A 15,103-nucleotide genomic window follows, 5' to 3' on the forward strand; every position below is an offset into this window, starting at 1 on the left:
CCCGTAGGGTCCGCACGCTTAACGTTCGGTGACGATTTGTATTATGAGTTTATGTGTTTTGATGTACCAAAGATAGTCCAAAGTCCCGGATGAGATCGGGGACATGACGAGGAGTCTCGAAATGGTCGAGTCATAAAGATCGATATATTGGACAACTATATTCGGACATCAGAAAGGTTCCGAGTGATTCGGGTATTTTTCGGAGTACCGGAGGTTTACGGGAATTCGTATTGGGCCTTAATGGGCCATACGGGAAAGGAGAGAAAGGCCTCATAGGGTGGCCGCACCCCTCCCATGGACTGGTCCGAATTGGACTAGGGAGGGGGCGGGCGCCCCTTTCTTCCTTCTCCTTCTCCCTTCCCTTTTTCCTATTCCATGTGGGAGGAGGAATCCTACTAGGACTAGGGAGTCCTAGTAGGACTCCACACTTGGGCGCGCCCTATGAGGGCCGGCCTCCTCCTCCCTCCATCCTTTATATACGTGGCCAGGGGGCACCCCATAGACACAACAATTGATCCCTTGGATCTGTTAGCCGTGTGCGGTGCCCCCCTCCACCATAATCCACCTCGGTCATATCGTAGCGGTGCTTAGGCGAAGCCCTGCGTCGGTAGAACATCATCATCGTCACCACGCCATCATGCTGACGGAACTCTCCCTCAAAGCTCGGCTGGATCGGAGTTCGAGGGACGTCATCGAGTTGAACGTGTGCTGAACTCGGAGGTGTCGTGCGTTCGGTACTTGATCGGTCGGATCGTGAAGACGTATGACTACATCAACCGCGTTGTGCTAACGCTTCCGCTTTCAGTCTACGAGGGTACGTAGACACACTCTCCCCTCTCGTTGCTATGCATCACCATGATCTTGCGTGTGCGTAGGAAAATTTTGAAATTACTACGTTCCCCAACACTAAGAGCATCTCCGGCCGTTCGGCCCCCCAGGGCGCCGAAAAAGAGCCCCTGGGAGCGAGTCGGCGCTAGATTGGCGCGTGGGGGCGACCTAGCTCCCAGTCGTCGGCCCACCGGTCGCCCCGGGTTCGGCGATGTTGCGTACAAAATATATGCAAACTCAACGACTTTTGCACGAACTCGGCGAAACTTCATTGAAATTTGTACAGAAAACATGAAAACATGCAAGCTACGCCAAACTACGCCTAGCCGCCACCGCCGCCGTCGTCGCCGTCGTCTACATGCCGAGAAGCCTGTAGAAGCGGGTGTAGTCGCCGCGCCGTCATCGTCGTCGTCGTCATTGCGTGGCTGGCTTGGGCCGGCGACGTCCCTGCTGCAGCCCTGGCCAGGGTCGCCGAGGCGTGGTGGCGCGCTGGACGGCCCGGCCTCGTCCTCCTCATCGCTGTCGAGGACGATGACGCCGCCCTCCTCGCGCCCGCGGCGCCGGGCCTGGAGCTCCGCGTACGCCCGGCGCTGCCAGCGGACCTGCTCCCGGACGTAGTCCTCCTTCGCCCACTTGAGGGCGGACTCGTCGTCGGGGGCTGCCATCTCGACGTGCTCCGGCTTCACCGGGAGCAGCCCCGGCTCGAGCTTCGACCGGACCAGGCGGAGGGAGCGCCTTCCCGGAGCCGGACCAGGCGGGGAGGGCTGGGCACCCTCGTTGATGACGAGGGCGCCGCTGCGGGTGCGGCGCCCGAGCGACGTCTCCTTTGGCTCGAGCTTGACGGAGCGGAGCGCGGCCAGCGAGCCGGAACCCGACAACGAGGACGACCCCGGCTCCATCCGCCGCGGCGTCCAAGAGCTACCACGGCGGCAAGAGAAGGACAGCCGCTGCGGGTACTCGAGGCGCGGCACGTTGCCAGTCTCGATGTGGTCGAGGACGGCCTCGAGGCTGCGGCCTGGCACACCCCACCACTCGCGCCGCCCGTCGGAGTTGAAGCGGCCGCGGGGGATGACGCCGTTGGTGGCCCCGATCTGCTCCTCGTGGTGGCGCTGGAAGTACATCGTCCAGAGGGTGTGGCTGTCGGTGGCGTAGCACGGCTCGTCCCTCTGCTCCCGCGTCAGAGACGAGCGGATGCGGGCAATCTCGGCCCGCCGCGCCGCCCCTTCGGGCACCGGTGGCACCGGGACGCCGCCGGCGCTCAGCCTCCACATCCCCGGCACCCGCATGTCCGGGGGCGCCGGGACTCGGCCTCGTAGAGCAGGCGCGCCTCTGGCTCTTGAAGGTGGCAGCGGCCGAATCCGTTCGCCGCCGCGCCGTCGGCTGGGTACCTCTCTGTTGGAAATATGCCCTAGAGGCAATAATAAAAGGCTATTATTATATTTCTTTGTTCATGATATTCGTCTATTATTCATGCTATAATTGTATTGTCCAGAAATCGTAATACATGTGTGAATACATAGACCACAACGTGTCCCTAGTAAGCCTCTAGTTGACTAGCTCGTTGATCAACAGATAGTCATGGTTTCCTGACTATGGACATTGGATGTCATTGATAATGGGATCACATCATTAGGATAATGATGTGATGGACAAGACCCAATCCTAAGCATAGCATAAAAGATCGTGTAGTTTCGTTTGCTAGAGCTTTTCCAATGTCAAGTATCTTTTCCTTAGACCATGAGATCGTGCAACTCCCGGACACCGTAGGAGTGCTTTGGGTGTGCCAAACGTCACAACGTAACTGGGTGACTATAAAGGTGCATTACGGGTATCTCCGAAAGTGTCTGTTGGGTTGGCACGGATCGAGACTGGGATTTGTCACTCCGTGTGACGGAGAGGTATCTCTGGGCCCACTCGGTAATGCATCATCATAATGAGCTCAATGTGACTAAGGCGTTAGTCACGGGATCAGGCATTGCGGTACGAGTAAAGAGACTTGCCGGTAACGAGATTGAACAAGGTATTGGGATACCGACGATCGAATCTCGGGCAAGTAACATACCGATTGACAAAGGGAATTGCATACGGATTGATTGAATCCTCGACACCGTGGTTCATCCGATGAGATCATCGTGGAACATGTGGGAGCCAACATGGGTATCCAGATCCCGCTGTTGGTTATTGACCGGAGAGGCGTCTCGGTCATGTCTGCATGTCTCCCGAACCCGTAGGGTCTACACACTTAAGGTCCGGTGACGCTAGGGTTGTAGAGATATATGTATGCGGAAACCCGAAAGTTGTTCGGAGTCCCGGATGAGATCCCGGACGTCACGAGAGGTTTCGGAATGGTCCGGAGGTGAAGAATTATATATAGGAAGTCAAGTTTCGGCCACCGGGAAAGTTTCGGGGGTTACCGGTATTGTACCGGGACCACCGGAAGGGTCCCGGGGGTCCACCAGGTGGGGCCACCTGTCCCGGAGGGCCCCGTGGGCTGAAAGTGGAAGGGAGCCAGCCCTTAGTGGGCTGGGGCGCCCCCCTTGGGCCTCCCCCCATGCGCCTAGGGTTGGGAACCCTAGGGGGGAGCTTCCCCCTTGCCTTGGGGGGCAAGGCACCCCTTCCCCCCCTTTGGCCGCCGCCCCCCCCCCTTGGAGATCCCATCTCCCTGGGCCGGCGCCCCCCCAGGGGGCCTATATAAAGGGGGGAGGGAGGGCAGCAACCTACAGCCTTGGGCGCCTCCCTCCTCCCCTGCAACACCTCTCTCTCTCTCTCTCGCAGAAGCTCGGCGAAGCCCTGCCGGAGACCCGCTACATCCACCACCACGCCGTCGTGCTGTTGGATCTCCATCAACCTCTCCTCCCCCCTTGCTGGATCAAGAAGGAGGAGACGTCGCTGCACCGTACGTGTGTTGAACGCGGAGGTGCCGTCCGTTCGGCACTCGGTCATCGGTGATTTGGATCACGGCGAGTACGACTCCGTCATCCACGTTCATTGGAACGCTTCCGCTCGCGATCTACAAGGGTATGTAGATGCACTCCCTTCCCCTCGTTGCTAGTACACTCCATAGATGCATCTTGGTGAGCGTAGGAAAATTTTAAATTATGCTACGATTCCCAACACTCTCGGCCATCTTGCTCGTCGGCGGGAAGAGGGGAGTGTTGCTATCTACGCCGGAGAGGGGGGGGGTCAAATGAGAGATGTGGCATCCACCGGCGGGGAGGTCGCCTTTTATAGCCATAGCGGGGCGGCGACGGGCTGCATGTCGCACGACGCGTGACTGGACGCGCGTCGCGGCGCGTTCACTGCGCCGCCCGTGAGGCATCAATGGAGGCTGACCGGCGCGGCAGCCTTCGCATTGATTCTCGCGGGAACCGAGGCGATGAGGGCAACGAAGTGGCGTCTCGCTGACGCGGCAGGCCCATCCGCTTACGCGTCAAAACCGCTCGCCCCGGCGCCCCCGGGCGCCCCCCAGCTTGCCGGGTTCGGCCTGGGTCCGCCGGTGCCAGTTTCGGCCCAAACCGGCGAAAATCGGGCTCCTAGGGGCGCGACTGGGCCGATTTTTGGGCGCTGACGTGGAAAAAACGCCTGGGGAGGGCCTGTTGGGGGCGCGGCTGGAGATGCTCTAAGGATGACAACGCGGACGGCCGACGGTGTGGACAACTGAAAGGACCACGACGTCGCCTCGAGGGGGAAGAATAGGCGTTTTAAAATCTTTTATGGATTTGGCTATATACTAATGTGGAAATAAACTAAGCGGATACTTTTCAAGCACAAATTCTAAATACACTAGGCTCAACTAAGTACACTGACAACTTAATCCCGCCCTTTCCCTTGCCGGTAGCGGTTGCGGTCTCGCTGCACGACCACTCCTCGCCGATCTTGGCGAGATCCCCAAGGCGGCGAAGGCGACACGCGAATGTCCTCACGTTGGTGAGCAACCGGTCGCGGGCCGAGGCCTCCGCGAGGACTCAGGTCAGCGCTTAGTCGGACTTCACGAACACTGAGCGGCGCGTAGCGTTGCGCCGCTGCCGCCTCCCTGTCTGCCCTGTCCACAGTTACCACGATTCTCCACGACGACAAGGAGCCACCACTGATGTGGTCACCAAGGTAGTGGAGGAGGCGCATGCGCACATTCTTGGCAGCACCTCCTCCTTCACGACCTTGTCGCGCCAGGCCCCTCATCCGGGACCACAGCCTCCGCGAGGGGGCGCAGCGGCTGCTCCTCCTCGTCGCCTGAGGAGATGATCTCCTTGTTCTCAGGGGAGCCAGCCGCCATGGAGGTCGAGGGCCCCGGAGAGCAACGGCAGCAACACCAAGATCTACATTGGAAGGAGATCCGGAGCCGCTACATGCCGCCGCAGAGAACAATGCCTTCAACATGGTGTGAGGTGGTGCGGTGTGCACTGTGTGGTGTGGACGACGCTGGAGTGGGGAGGAGTGATGCGGTGTGGTGTAGATATCGTCGGAGCTGTGCTTAAATAGGCGTGACCAGATGAACGAAAGGGAAGTCGGCTTCAATGTGGTGCACCAGCCATAGTAGGCTTCTTGGTCGCCGAATCGGCATAGAAACGCCGCCGCCCGCTCGTCCGGTCGTGTCGGTCTGACTGACATCAATGCCATGTGGAGTCACGTCAGCTCTGGAGCGGGCTGGCAGGCATGACTAGGCAGCCATCGCTTCGAGCTGAGAGGGTTTTGGGGCGCGTGTATTGACGGTGTCCTGGACTAGGGGGTACTCACCACGTCGTCTCCCGATTAGTTGGATTGGGCCGAGGACCCCCATGGCCGTTTACTCATGGGACAGTTTGGACAGCCGATGTATACACAAGGAAGATTCCACAAGACTTGGTGATCAAGACAAGGACTCCTCTCCACCGGTGTATTTGACTAGGACTCTTGTTATCCTAGGCCTCTGGTACATTATATAAACTGAGGCCATGCTAGTCAGATTGATTATGACATTACTCATCATACCCTTAGGTTTTAGACCACAACATATGATCTCGAGGTAGATCAACTCTTGGGACCCCCTACCCGAGATCTGCCGGTTTTGACACCGACATGTATGTTGCGGCAGTCTAGACATCCGCAAAGCCCCATGGTTTGCGTCTGGTTTACGGGAACTCGGACAACCGGACTCGTTCGTGGATCGATGTGGTACCACATTGGATGACAAACTGTGTCCATACAGCTGCATCCGGTTTTGAGGATCCACGTTGGAGATGCTCTCACATGCTACCTTAGGGTCACTTGTGTTTGGGTCGGCTTTGGGTCTGTGAAATCGGTTTGTGTTCCATCTTAGCTTAGCTAGATGTTCCATTGTTAGGGCTTTACACGTTTGTCCTTGACCGACCGCGTGTTCAAGGTTTTTTTTGTTAGTTTTTCTTATCTATACTTTTTTTGCGGAAAAGACCTCAGGATTATATTGAAGTTTCAGAAGTAGTACAAAGCACCCCGAAAGTAAAGAAAATTACAACGAGGTCCTGAGACCACCTGACAAAGACTACGTGGCCAAACAGGCCGGTTTTATCGGGCCGGCATGATAGCCCGCGTGCCCGGCCCGTCACGGGCCGGCACGACACGTAGCTTAGTGGGCCGTGCCTGGCACGTGGCCCAGCTAGGGCCGTTCCTGGGCTGCCATGCCTGGCACGCGTGCCAGCCCGGCACGACACGACTAGCCTGGTGCTACGTATTTCTACTGCTACAAATACCTACCAGGGACTGGGAGCCAGGACCAGGGAAATGTGCGTGCCTGCGATCCCTTATCCATGCATCAATGGCCCTGTTTGGACACTCTAACTCAGTTAGAGGTTAGAGTTAGATTCTAACCTTGAACTAACCCTGAACTAACTCTAACCAAAGAGGTGTTCGGATGGCAGGGTTAGATGGAGCGCGGATATGGCGAGGCGCCTTCACGGGCGGTGTGAGAGGGAGGGAGGGACAAGACGAGAAGTTTTGAGGAAGTGGGGAGGGATCTGCTGCGGGAAGAGCAAGAGAAAAATGTGTTTTTTAATGGTCCGGAAAAGAACTAACCCAAATAAGCACCTCTTGCATGGGTTAGATTTTTTGAATGAGTTAGATGCATCTAACCCAAACTAACCCTCCTGTTTGAATATTTTTAGGTTAGTTGAGTCTAAACTAACTCAAACTAACTCCAACCCATAAATCCAAACAGGTTTGGCCGATGTTGACTCTGGCATGAGCGCACTGGCGCACTGTGGAGCTGCACACGGTCACGGGCGGCCGGCCAATGATTCTCTTTTTTTAATCCAGCGATGCCAACGAGGTAGCGATCCAGAGCCAACGGGACAACGATCGATGTTTTTCTAGAAAACAGCCAACGATCGATGTATGTACCTGGACGTGCCTACTCGGGCCAGCTCTGCCGGCGTGCTAGACGGGCCGCCGTGCCAGCCCATGTAGCAAGGGGGCCGTGCCTGGGCCAGAGAGGCCAGCACGCGTGCCGGCCCGCCACGGCACGATTACTTGGCGTGCCTGGACGGGCCGGGCCATGCCGTGCCTGGTCCGTTTAACCCAGGTTGGGCCGTGCCGTGCCGGGCCGGCCTATTTGGCCAGGTATAACTACGCACACCAGAGCGGGTTGAGGGCGCGCCGCCGTCGCTGCTCCCGGAGCCCAGCACCACCCTTGTGTAGACAGCCAATATGACGGACGGGAAGTCTCCAACCTCATCCACGGAGGACCAGCACACCGGAGACACAGCCATCGCCGACGAAACTTCACGCAAACCCAAAGATCCACCCCTAGCCTCTGCGCCGCCGATGGGGATTTCGCCGGAGCCACGATGAGCGCAGATGGGGAAGTCGCCGAAGCCACGACGAAGAGGGAGGGAATAGCGATACTCACATAGCCCGATCGACGATGCCGCCTCTCCGACCCGCCTGAGGAGCGAAGAACTCGCGGGATCGAAAGATCCGTGAGGAGCAAAATCTTCCCCTCACACCAGCGCTACCACCGATGGGGAAGGGAGCCAAACGACCGGCCGATCCATAGATCGTCACGCAAAACACGCCGTCCACATGCCAGCGCCGGCAAGGGGAGGGAAGAACGGCAGACTTATTTTTCCAGAACGGTGACGAACACCTCACCAAATCGACGCCGTCAGGACCTATTCCTACCCTATCTACACACCGGGGGCAGAGGAACGGGATCCCCACCTCCTCCCGCCGCCGGAGCGAGCGGAGGCAGGGATCCATGGCCTCGCCGGCGGGATTAGGGGAACTCTGCGGTTGCTCCCTTTTCGTCCCTTTCTGTCCAACTCCTTAGCCCAAGAAGTTTTTCTTATCTATACCAGTACATAGTGTATCAATAACTTCAAATGTAAAGACATACAATATCATAGGTGGTTATTCTATAAGTGCAAATTAACTGCTAAATAATGTACTTCCTCCGTATTAAAATATAGCCTACAAAAACATCTTATATTTTGGTACAAAGGTAGTACTTACAAGAAGGATTTAGCGTGTATAGCTCAACTCGATAACAAGTAGCTAACTCATTAATTTGCTACTTAACCAATTGGTTTTGATATGTATTTCTGGAAAGAGATCAACGCCAAGTTGCCAAATCTATAGAGCAAGTTTTGAAGGAGAACTCAGCCTTCTTCTAAAGCACAACAGATGATACGTTTCAGGCAACCATCTAACAGATGATACATCATTGATGGCGAACCTCGATGGGTTAGAAGTAGTGAAGACACGACCCAAACTTGAAATAACACCTCACCGGGCACACTGACCGAACCATCAGGCTTTGCCTACACATAATCAAAACAGGCAGAGCAGCATAACGTAGTTAGGCAACAATCTCTCCTAACCACTGATTTATGGCCAATCTCATCACCGATAACCACGGAGACCCAACCAAGCTGAGAGGGCCGATCATGACAAATTCACATCATTAACACCTTAATGAGAGAACATTCAATCAGTTGGACTGCTGTACGACAACCCCTTGATTTGGCCTGTCACATAGTACGCTGTGCTGATATACTCCATTATATTTGATTACGTGGCCGTCATCGTCGCCTTCTACGGTGGCCAATTCATGCACATGAACCGGTGTGTCCAATGAGCATATGTTTTCTTCAGTAATCAGCACATCTTTTATGAGGTCCTGAGGCTCTTGGCATTTTTCGTTGAATTGAGTACCTATCAAAACTCACACGTAGACACATACATGAGGTTAATATGGTTATGAGTTAACCTAGTATTGATTTTTTTACTTCACTTACTTATGGTAAGCAAGCCCAAATATTTTTGAACCCGAGGGTTACCTTTTCTCCTTGTTATGCTATTTTAAAGCTACGACTCTGAACCTCTTATTCAGATGTTTGAATTGTGAGTAAAATTATCTAAAGTATTAGATATACCTGTTATCTCTCCATTCGGCACCAAATTATTGTTCTTTGAAACATCCGAAGATGAGACATATGCCAACGGTGCCCTTGAGCTTGAAGCAAAGGACGAAGAATGAGATGAAGACAATGAGAACGGGCGCCCTGGAATAAGTGGTGTGTCTCCAGTTTCATTTGGCTACAACAAGAAATAAGGACATTGGAATAATTAGAATGACACCATTTTATCAAAAATAATTGACTGCCCCATTTGAATTTGTAAGATGCAGACCTCTAGATATTATCTGTGACCTATGTAGTGAACTAGTGGAAAGTGACTGCGATGCATGTTGAGGTACCCAGTGAGATTACTTCAACGAAGAAATCAGTTCCAGTTTGAGTACAACTAACAACTACGCAAAGGTATCACTTCTTCAGCATTTTTAATTGCTACGGACAACATGGTTCAAATTTGCATAATAATTTCCTATATCATCAGGAACTCAATCTATAGCAAAACTAAAACAAGGGTCATTGTAAAAAACATAAATTGGAAGTACACACTTGTTAGTTTAATCTAGGAAACGTACATGACAAGGAATGTACCTTAGTAACAACTTCAGGCACTACATCCAAGCCTGAAGCAGATGCCAATTTCTTCTTTCCTTTCAGATCTCCAATCACAGGCGCCTCCGGAATGATCTCTGAGGTAACAATACTTAATCTGACCTGCTCAGCTTGCTCTGAAAATTGGTGAGTTGGGGAACTTCCAGAGCTGCTAGAACAGGATTGTACTATACCATCCTGGCAGCCAGAAACGTCAAGATTTTGGAGCTTTTTAAGGCACAGTGGCAGATATTCAAGACTAGTGCAGTTTGAGAGATTCAGAAACTGAAGAGAAGTAAGGCATTCAAAGGAACCGAGAATTTTAAGATCAGGACAAGATGAAAGATTTAGGGCTTTCAAATATGCCAGCTGGCCAAATGATTGGGGGAGCTCCTCAAGTTTAGAACATTCTGATAGATTCAGATATTGAAGTGAACAAATGTTGCCAAAAAACTCAGGCAGCATTTGGAACTCAAAACCACTTAAGTTAAGATCTACAAGAGAACAAAGGCTAGCAAATGATTGCAGTAGTCTATTAGGTAACGTCGGAAGCTTAGAACACCGTGAGAGGTTCAAGAAACGAAGTTTGGTGAGGTTTTCAATAGATTCAGGGAAGCTTCTAACTTCAGGACAGCATGACAAGTTTAGGTAATGTAAATCATGCAGCAAATCAAGGCTTTTCAATTCCTGAAGTTTCTGGCAACCTTGGAGATTCAAATAATTCAGGCCCTTTAAGTTGCTGAGGAAGGATGGCAATTCCATAAGTTCAGTTTCTGAAAGATCCAACGCTTGTAGCTTATTAAAGCTACTAAACTGAGGAGGGAGTGTTGTAATGGACAAAGTGGAAGCATCAAGATACCGCAGTTGCTTCAGCTGAAAAACAGAAGCAGGTATCTCATTAACAGAACATTCACTAAGATCTAGAACGCGCAGATACTTGTTCACTGAAAAAACTTCGCTGACATCTTCCAATTCTGTACCACTAGTCTTGAAAATGAGCGACCTTGCCTTAGAAGGCCAAGCCTTGCTGTCTATTGACTGTAAGCTAGAAGCTGACACCTGTGCGTAACGGTAATCACAAAATCTATTATGGCGTTCATTCTCCGCGTCCAAAATCACAAGGATATCTTCACCAGCAACTGACCTAGCAAGATCATGTGCCAAATCATGCATGCAGAGCATTTCCTCTGATGCATTGAATATTTCTCCAGCAGTCTATAGAGGAGGTTAATTAGTTTACATACTTAAAGCAAAATATACAGACTCCCACTTTATTATGGAATTCATGAATATTATTTCTGGGCATAATTTAGTCATGCCTTGGTGTGGTTACATTTTAGTTGATTTTAGCAAAGAATAAACAGAAGATAAGTTCACACTTGCTTGTAAGAGTTCATTCGAATACACCGATATTATAGCAGTTTGCTGCAAATATTAAAACCATAAGTTTGTGGTGCATATTATGGGGTTCATGCCAAATCAATGTTTCATCTATATTATCATGAGGTTTAATCTAACAAGCAAATAAAATTTATCGATGTGATCACAGTATAAAACATAACAAGCAATAACATAGGTATGGCTCCAAAGAACTTACTTGATGCCTTTCTATAACTTGAAGGAAATATATTGCTTTGAGTTCGTCAATATACTTCTCAGCAGTTACATCATGAGGTAAGGTTCCATGTCTGGACTCAATCATGTCAAGTGCAATCCATTGCTGAATAAGTTTTTTCTTGTCTATAACAGATCCTTTAGGGAAGATTGAACAGTATACAAAGCATAATCTTAGCTCGTGAGGCATATTATAATATATTATCTTGAAAGATGGAAATAGTGGTGAAATTTTGTCTTCAGGATAATCTTCCTCTATCTTCCACATTTCTTTATCCTTGGCAGCTTTCCAAATCTCACGCCTCTGTCGTTGAGCATTCACAACAGATCCAAGAAAGTTAGCAACCAAGGGTGTGCCGCCACACCTTCTAACAATTTCTTCTCCGTATTCCCTGAACAGTGGGTCACCACGCCCAGCCATTGCCCTTTGTGAAAATATATTTAAACAGTCATCTTCAGATAATGCAGACAACTTGTAAGGCGGAACAGTAGACACCAACTCAGCAACTTTATAGCTATGGGTGGTCACTACAATCTTGCTTTCTGTCTGTATACCAGTGAGCAACATCTGCTTCAGCTCATTCACTTCTTCATCTTTACCCCACAAGCTGTCTAATACTATTAAGCAGCTATACTTATTAAGTATGGTTCGAACAGCATTCTTAATTAATTGTAATTGCATATTTCCCTCAATCCTTTCGGTAGTTTGTGAAACTATATCCCTCCCGATTTTTTCAAGGCTGACATTACCCATGGAAACATGAACCCATATCCTGAAGCTGAATGCCTTTGTTCTGGCATCATTGAAAACTAGCTGTGCAAGGCTTGTTTTCCCGAGACCCATGGGCCCTACTATAGAAATAATGGAAATCTCACCGACACTTTTCTGCATTATCATGTTCATGAGATTTTCTAAGTCTCTATCTCTCCCAAAAAGAGTAATGTCACTATTTCTGTATGATGTTGTCTGCTTCTCATCAAAATCCACCACTGAGTTAATATGTGAAATGAAATGATATTGATTAGGCAAGTGTTGCCTTGTCTGCAACAACTCTCTCTTGGATTTCATCTTATGAACCATGCTAACTTTCGAAATCACGGGATTGGAAAGTGAGCAGAACAATGATCCCTGAAAATTTATAAGCAGTTTTACGTAAAAATCAACATCTTTGCTGCCATAACAAAAGCTGTAAGCTTGATAAGTGAGATCACGGAGTGAGTAGCAAAATGCAGTTGAAGAAGTGCTCGTGCTACATGCCATAAAAAAAATTCCAAAATGTTGGGCTAAAGTTGCAATCACATAACAATTCGTTGCTTCTTGTGGCAGGAGTGGAAGAACCACGATCCCTGGTAAGCAGTACTTTACTATGGCAAACAGAAACTTGTTTCTCACTGCCCCTCAATGATTCATTCTTTACTATCTGACCAAGTTAAAACAAAATGTTCTTGTCCCACTCCAGCTTACATGCTCAAGATTTTGGTATATGTTGAGAGCTCTATACATTCACTGCATATTATATGGTAAAAAGATAGCCAACTTGCAGACTGATTTGCACAAATCCTAAACACTGTTGTCAGCAGTCAAATTGTGGGTGGAAGCACTACTCCCTGTCACAGTTCCCAAGTACTTTTGTTACTTTGATATAATCTCATGGACATGAAATGCATGAACGCATATAATCATGATGTGCGCCATCAACCAGCGTTGCTGGCATGCACTGGTAACACATACTGTATCTTTTTGAAGGGAACCCTACTAAGACATGTTATGAATTTGGATTAGAAAAATCAAGTATTGACAAACATGGATAACAAGATGTTAGTGAGTTGAAATTATTGCAGAAATTCGTGGGCGAAATCATAACTCCTGGGAAGAAGAGTTGAAACTCTTCAGATCTGGTCCAAATCGTACAAGAAACTATTTACTCAGACCAAACTATTTTACCTTCTGAGCATAGCTGCTGCTCCCTTCAAACTGCTCCTTGGAAGAGTAGTAGTCGTCAACCATGTCTTCGATGTCGAAGGCCAGGGACTTGATCTGGGCGAGCCAGTGCCGCAGATTCGCCCTCTCGCTTCCGAAGGAGTTCCTCTCCGCATTTTTCAGCAGGTCTTCTAGGTACACCAAAGTGTCCTTTATGCTCTCCAGGTCGTCGCTGAAACTGCAGCACAGCGTGACCTCGCCCTGCGCGGCGCCGATGATTTCGCCGATCTTGCGGGCGACCTGGCTCACAGCCGCGGCCGCGAGCATCTCCGTACCAACCATGGCTGGAAGGAAGGGGGTGGACCAAGAGCACAAGCAGAAGGTGCGGCCGGCAATGGAGGCTTTGAGCAGAACTAGGACTATCCACCGAGTTATTTGTTATTTTCGTCATTTTCTTTTGACGGAAAAGATTGATTGGTTTCTTGACTTTGACTTTTCAAAGCCTCGAAGGTGGAGAAAGATGTAGAACCAACCCTTCAAATGTTTTTTGACACGTACAAACGCAGATATACTCCGTAGATGAAGAAATCTACACATTATGCAAATTTTCTATAATTTCAACTTTGAATGTCATATCAGTATGTCGCCATGATATTTTCTGCTCCAAACTTTCTTAACCAGATCATCCCAACTCAAGTCTAAATTTGGGCTGCTAAGGGCTTTTTAGTTCACTCCTCTAACCGGCACCTAGCCGGAGTTAAACCGAATACTGAAGTAAAAGTTTTACTCCTCTGCCCCGCGGGTGCCTAAAAACACCCGACCTCCAGGTGGCCGAGTAAACATTGCGCCTACTTTTTCAGCCGCCACCCCTACTGTATCGACGCCGACGCACCTGCCATCGACTGTCCACTGCCTCTGCCGCTACCTCGTCGCCTCCCTTGGCCCTAACCGCCTTTCTACCGGAGTCCAAGCTATTGGCCGACCATCGCCCTCGCCGGGGATGAGCTGAAATACCGTCGCCGCCGCATTGACCGATTCGTCGGAAACTCCTCAAATCTTCTTTCTCGTTGGCTACCCGGCATCTCACCGGGCTTGCGCACCTTAACCGGCCATCCACACGCCCCGCGCCTGCTAGTTTGGGCTCAACGTCGCCGGCTAGCTGGTAGACCTCCACCGCCTTGCAAGTGTTCAACGTTTTGCCTAGGTAAGTATTTTCTTTTTGTTTTTTGTCTCTTTTTTGTTTTGTCCAGTTGAATTGAACCGAATTGTTTCAACTGAAGATGAAGAGGCCGCGAGAGATGAACTTTGAGGACTCGTTGTCATCCGAGGAGGAATAAGATGACGATGACTTTGAAATTGTCGTTGGCATGATTCTCAACGATGATATTAGGCGGCCGAGGAGAGGATAGCAATTTGCCCGCATACAACTCAACCGTGATAGAGTAGAGGGCCATGCCAAGATTATGAAAGATTATTTTGACCCTAATCCGACCTATTCGGAGAAGTATTTTCGCTGCCGCTTTCGGATGCACGCAAGTCTCTTTCTCACCATTGCAAAAGTTGTGGAGAAGTATGATGATCGGTTCAAGCTTAGAAGAAATGCATGCAGAAAGATGAAGTGTGAGCCCTTTGATGAACTATATTGCTGTTGTTCGAGTTCTAGCATATGGGTGTTTAGCCGATTCATTGACGACTATGTCCGCATTGGAGAAGATACAAATCTTGGAGGTCATTCGAAGGTTAACAAAAGCAGTTGATGTATTTGGGCCGGAGTACTAGAGGGCAC

General features: G+C 50.3%; 1 protein-coding gene across 3 annotated transcripts; it reads right to left on the reverse strand.

Moving 5' to 3' along the window:
- Positions 1-8,193: 8,193 nt before the first annotated feature.
- On the reverse strand, positions 8,194-13,761 carry LOC109770585 (putative disease resistance protein RGA3). Of its 3 annotated transcripts, none has more exons than XM_020329298.4 (5): positions 13,342-13,761; positions 11,380-12,525; positions 9,783-10,655; positions 9,213-9,375; positions 8,194-8,991 (listed from the first exon to the last, which is right to left on the reverse strand). In XM_020329298.4, exons 1-5 carry the CDS (start codon positions 13,657-13,659, stop codon positions 8,768-8,770), a joined length of 2,724 nt encoding a protein of 907 aa, XP_020184887.1. In that variant the 5' UTR covers positions 13,660-13,761; the 3' UTR covers positions 8,194-8,767. The 3 variants fall into 3 exon arrangements, with proteins under 3 accessions (XP_020184887.1, XP_020184886.1, XP_040246145.1); XM_020329297.4 differs by having other exon boundaries at positions 9,783-10,997; positions 13,342-13,744; XM_040390211.2 differs by lacking the exon at positions 8,194-8,991 and having other exon boundaries at positions 9,767-10,997; positions 13,342-13,748.
- Between the last annotated feature and the right edge of the window lie 1,342 nt (positions 13,762-15,103).

The sequence above is a fragment of the Aegilops tauschii genome, chromosome 5, assembly GCF_002575655.3.
Source record: "Aegilops tauschii subsp. strangulata cultivar AL8/78 chromosome 5, Aet v6.0, whole genome shotgun sequence".
Taxonomy (NCBI): domain Eukaryota; kingdom Viridiplantae; phylum Streptophyta; class Magnoliopsida; order Poales; family Poaceae; genus Aegilops; species Aegilops tauschii.

What these genes read in the sequence shown, in the direction of transcription:
- LOC109770585 (XM_020329297.4), bottom strand. Translation starts at nt 13,659, where the DNA reads ATGGTTGGTACGGAGATGCTCGCGGCCGCGGCTGTGAGCCAGGTCGCC. An exon ending in GCAGCAGCTATGCTCAGAAG is followed by an intron (nt 12,526 to 13,341) that starts GTAAAATAGTTT and finishes ATAAATTTTCAG; the next exon opens with GGATCATTGTTCTGCTCACT. An exon ending in GCCGAATGGAGAGATAACAG is followed by an intron (nt 8,992 to 9,212) that starts GTATATCTAATA and finishes GAGTTTTGATAG; the next exon opens with GTACTCAATTCAACGAAAAA.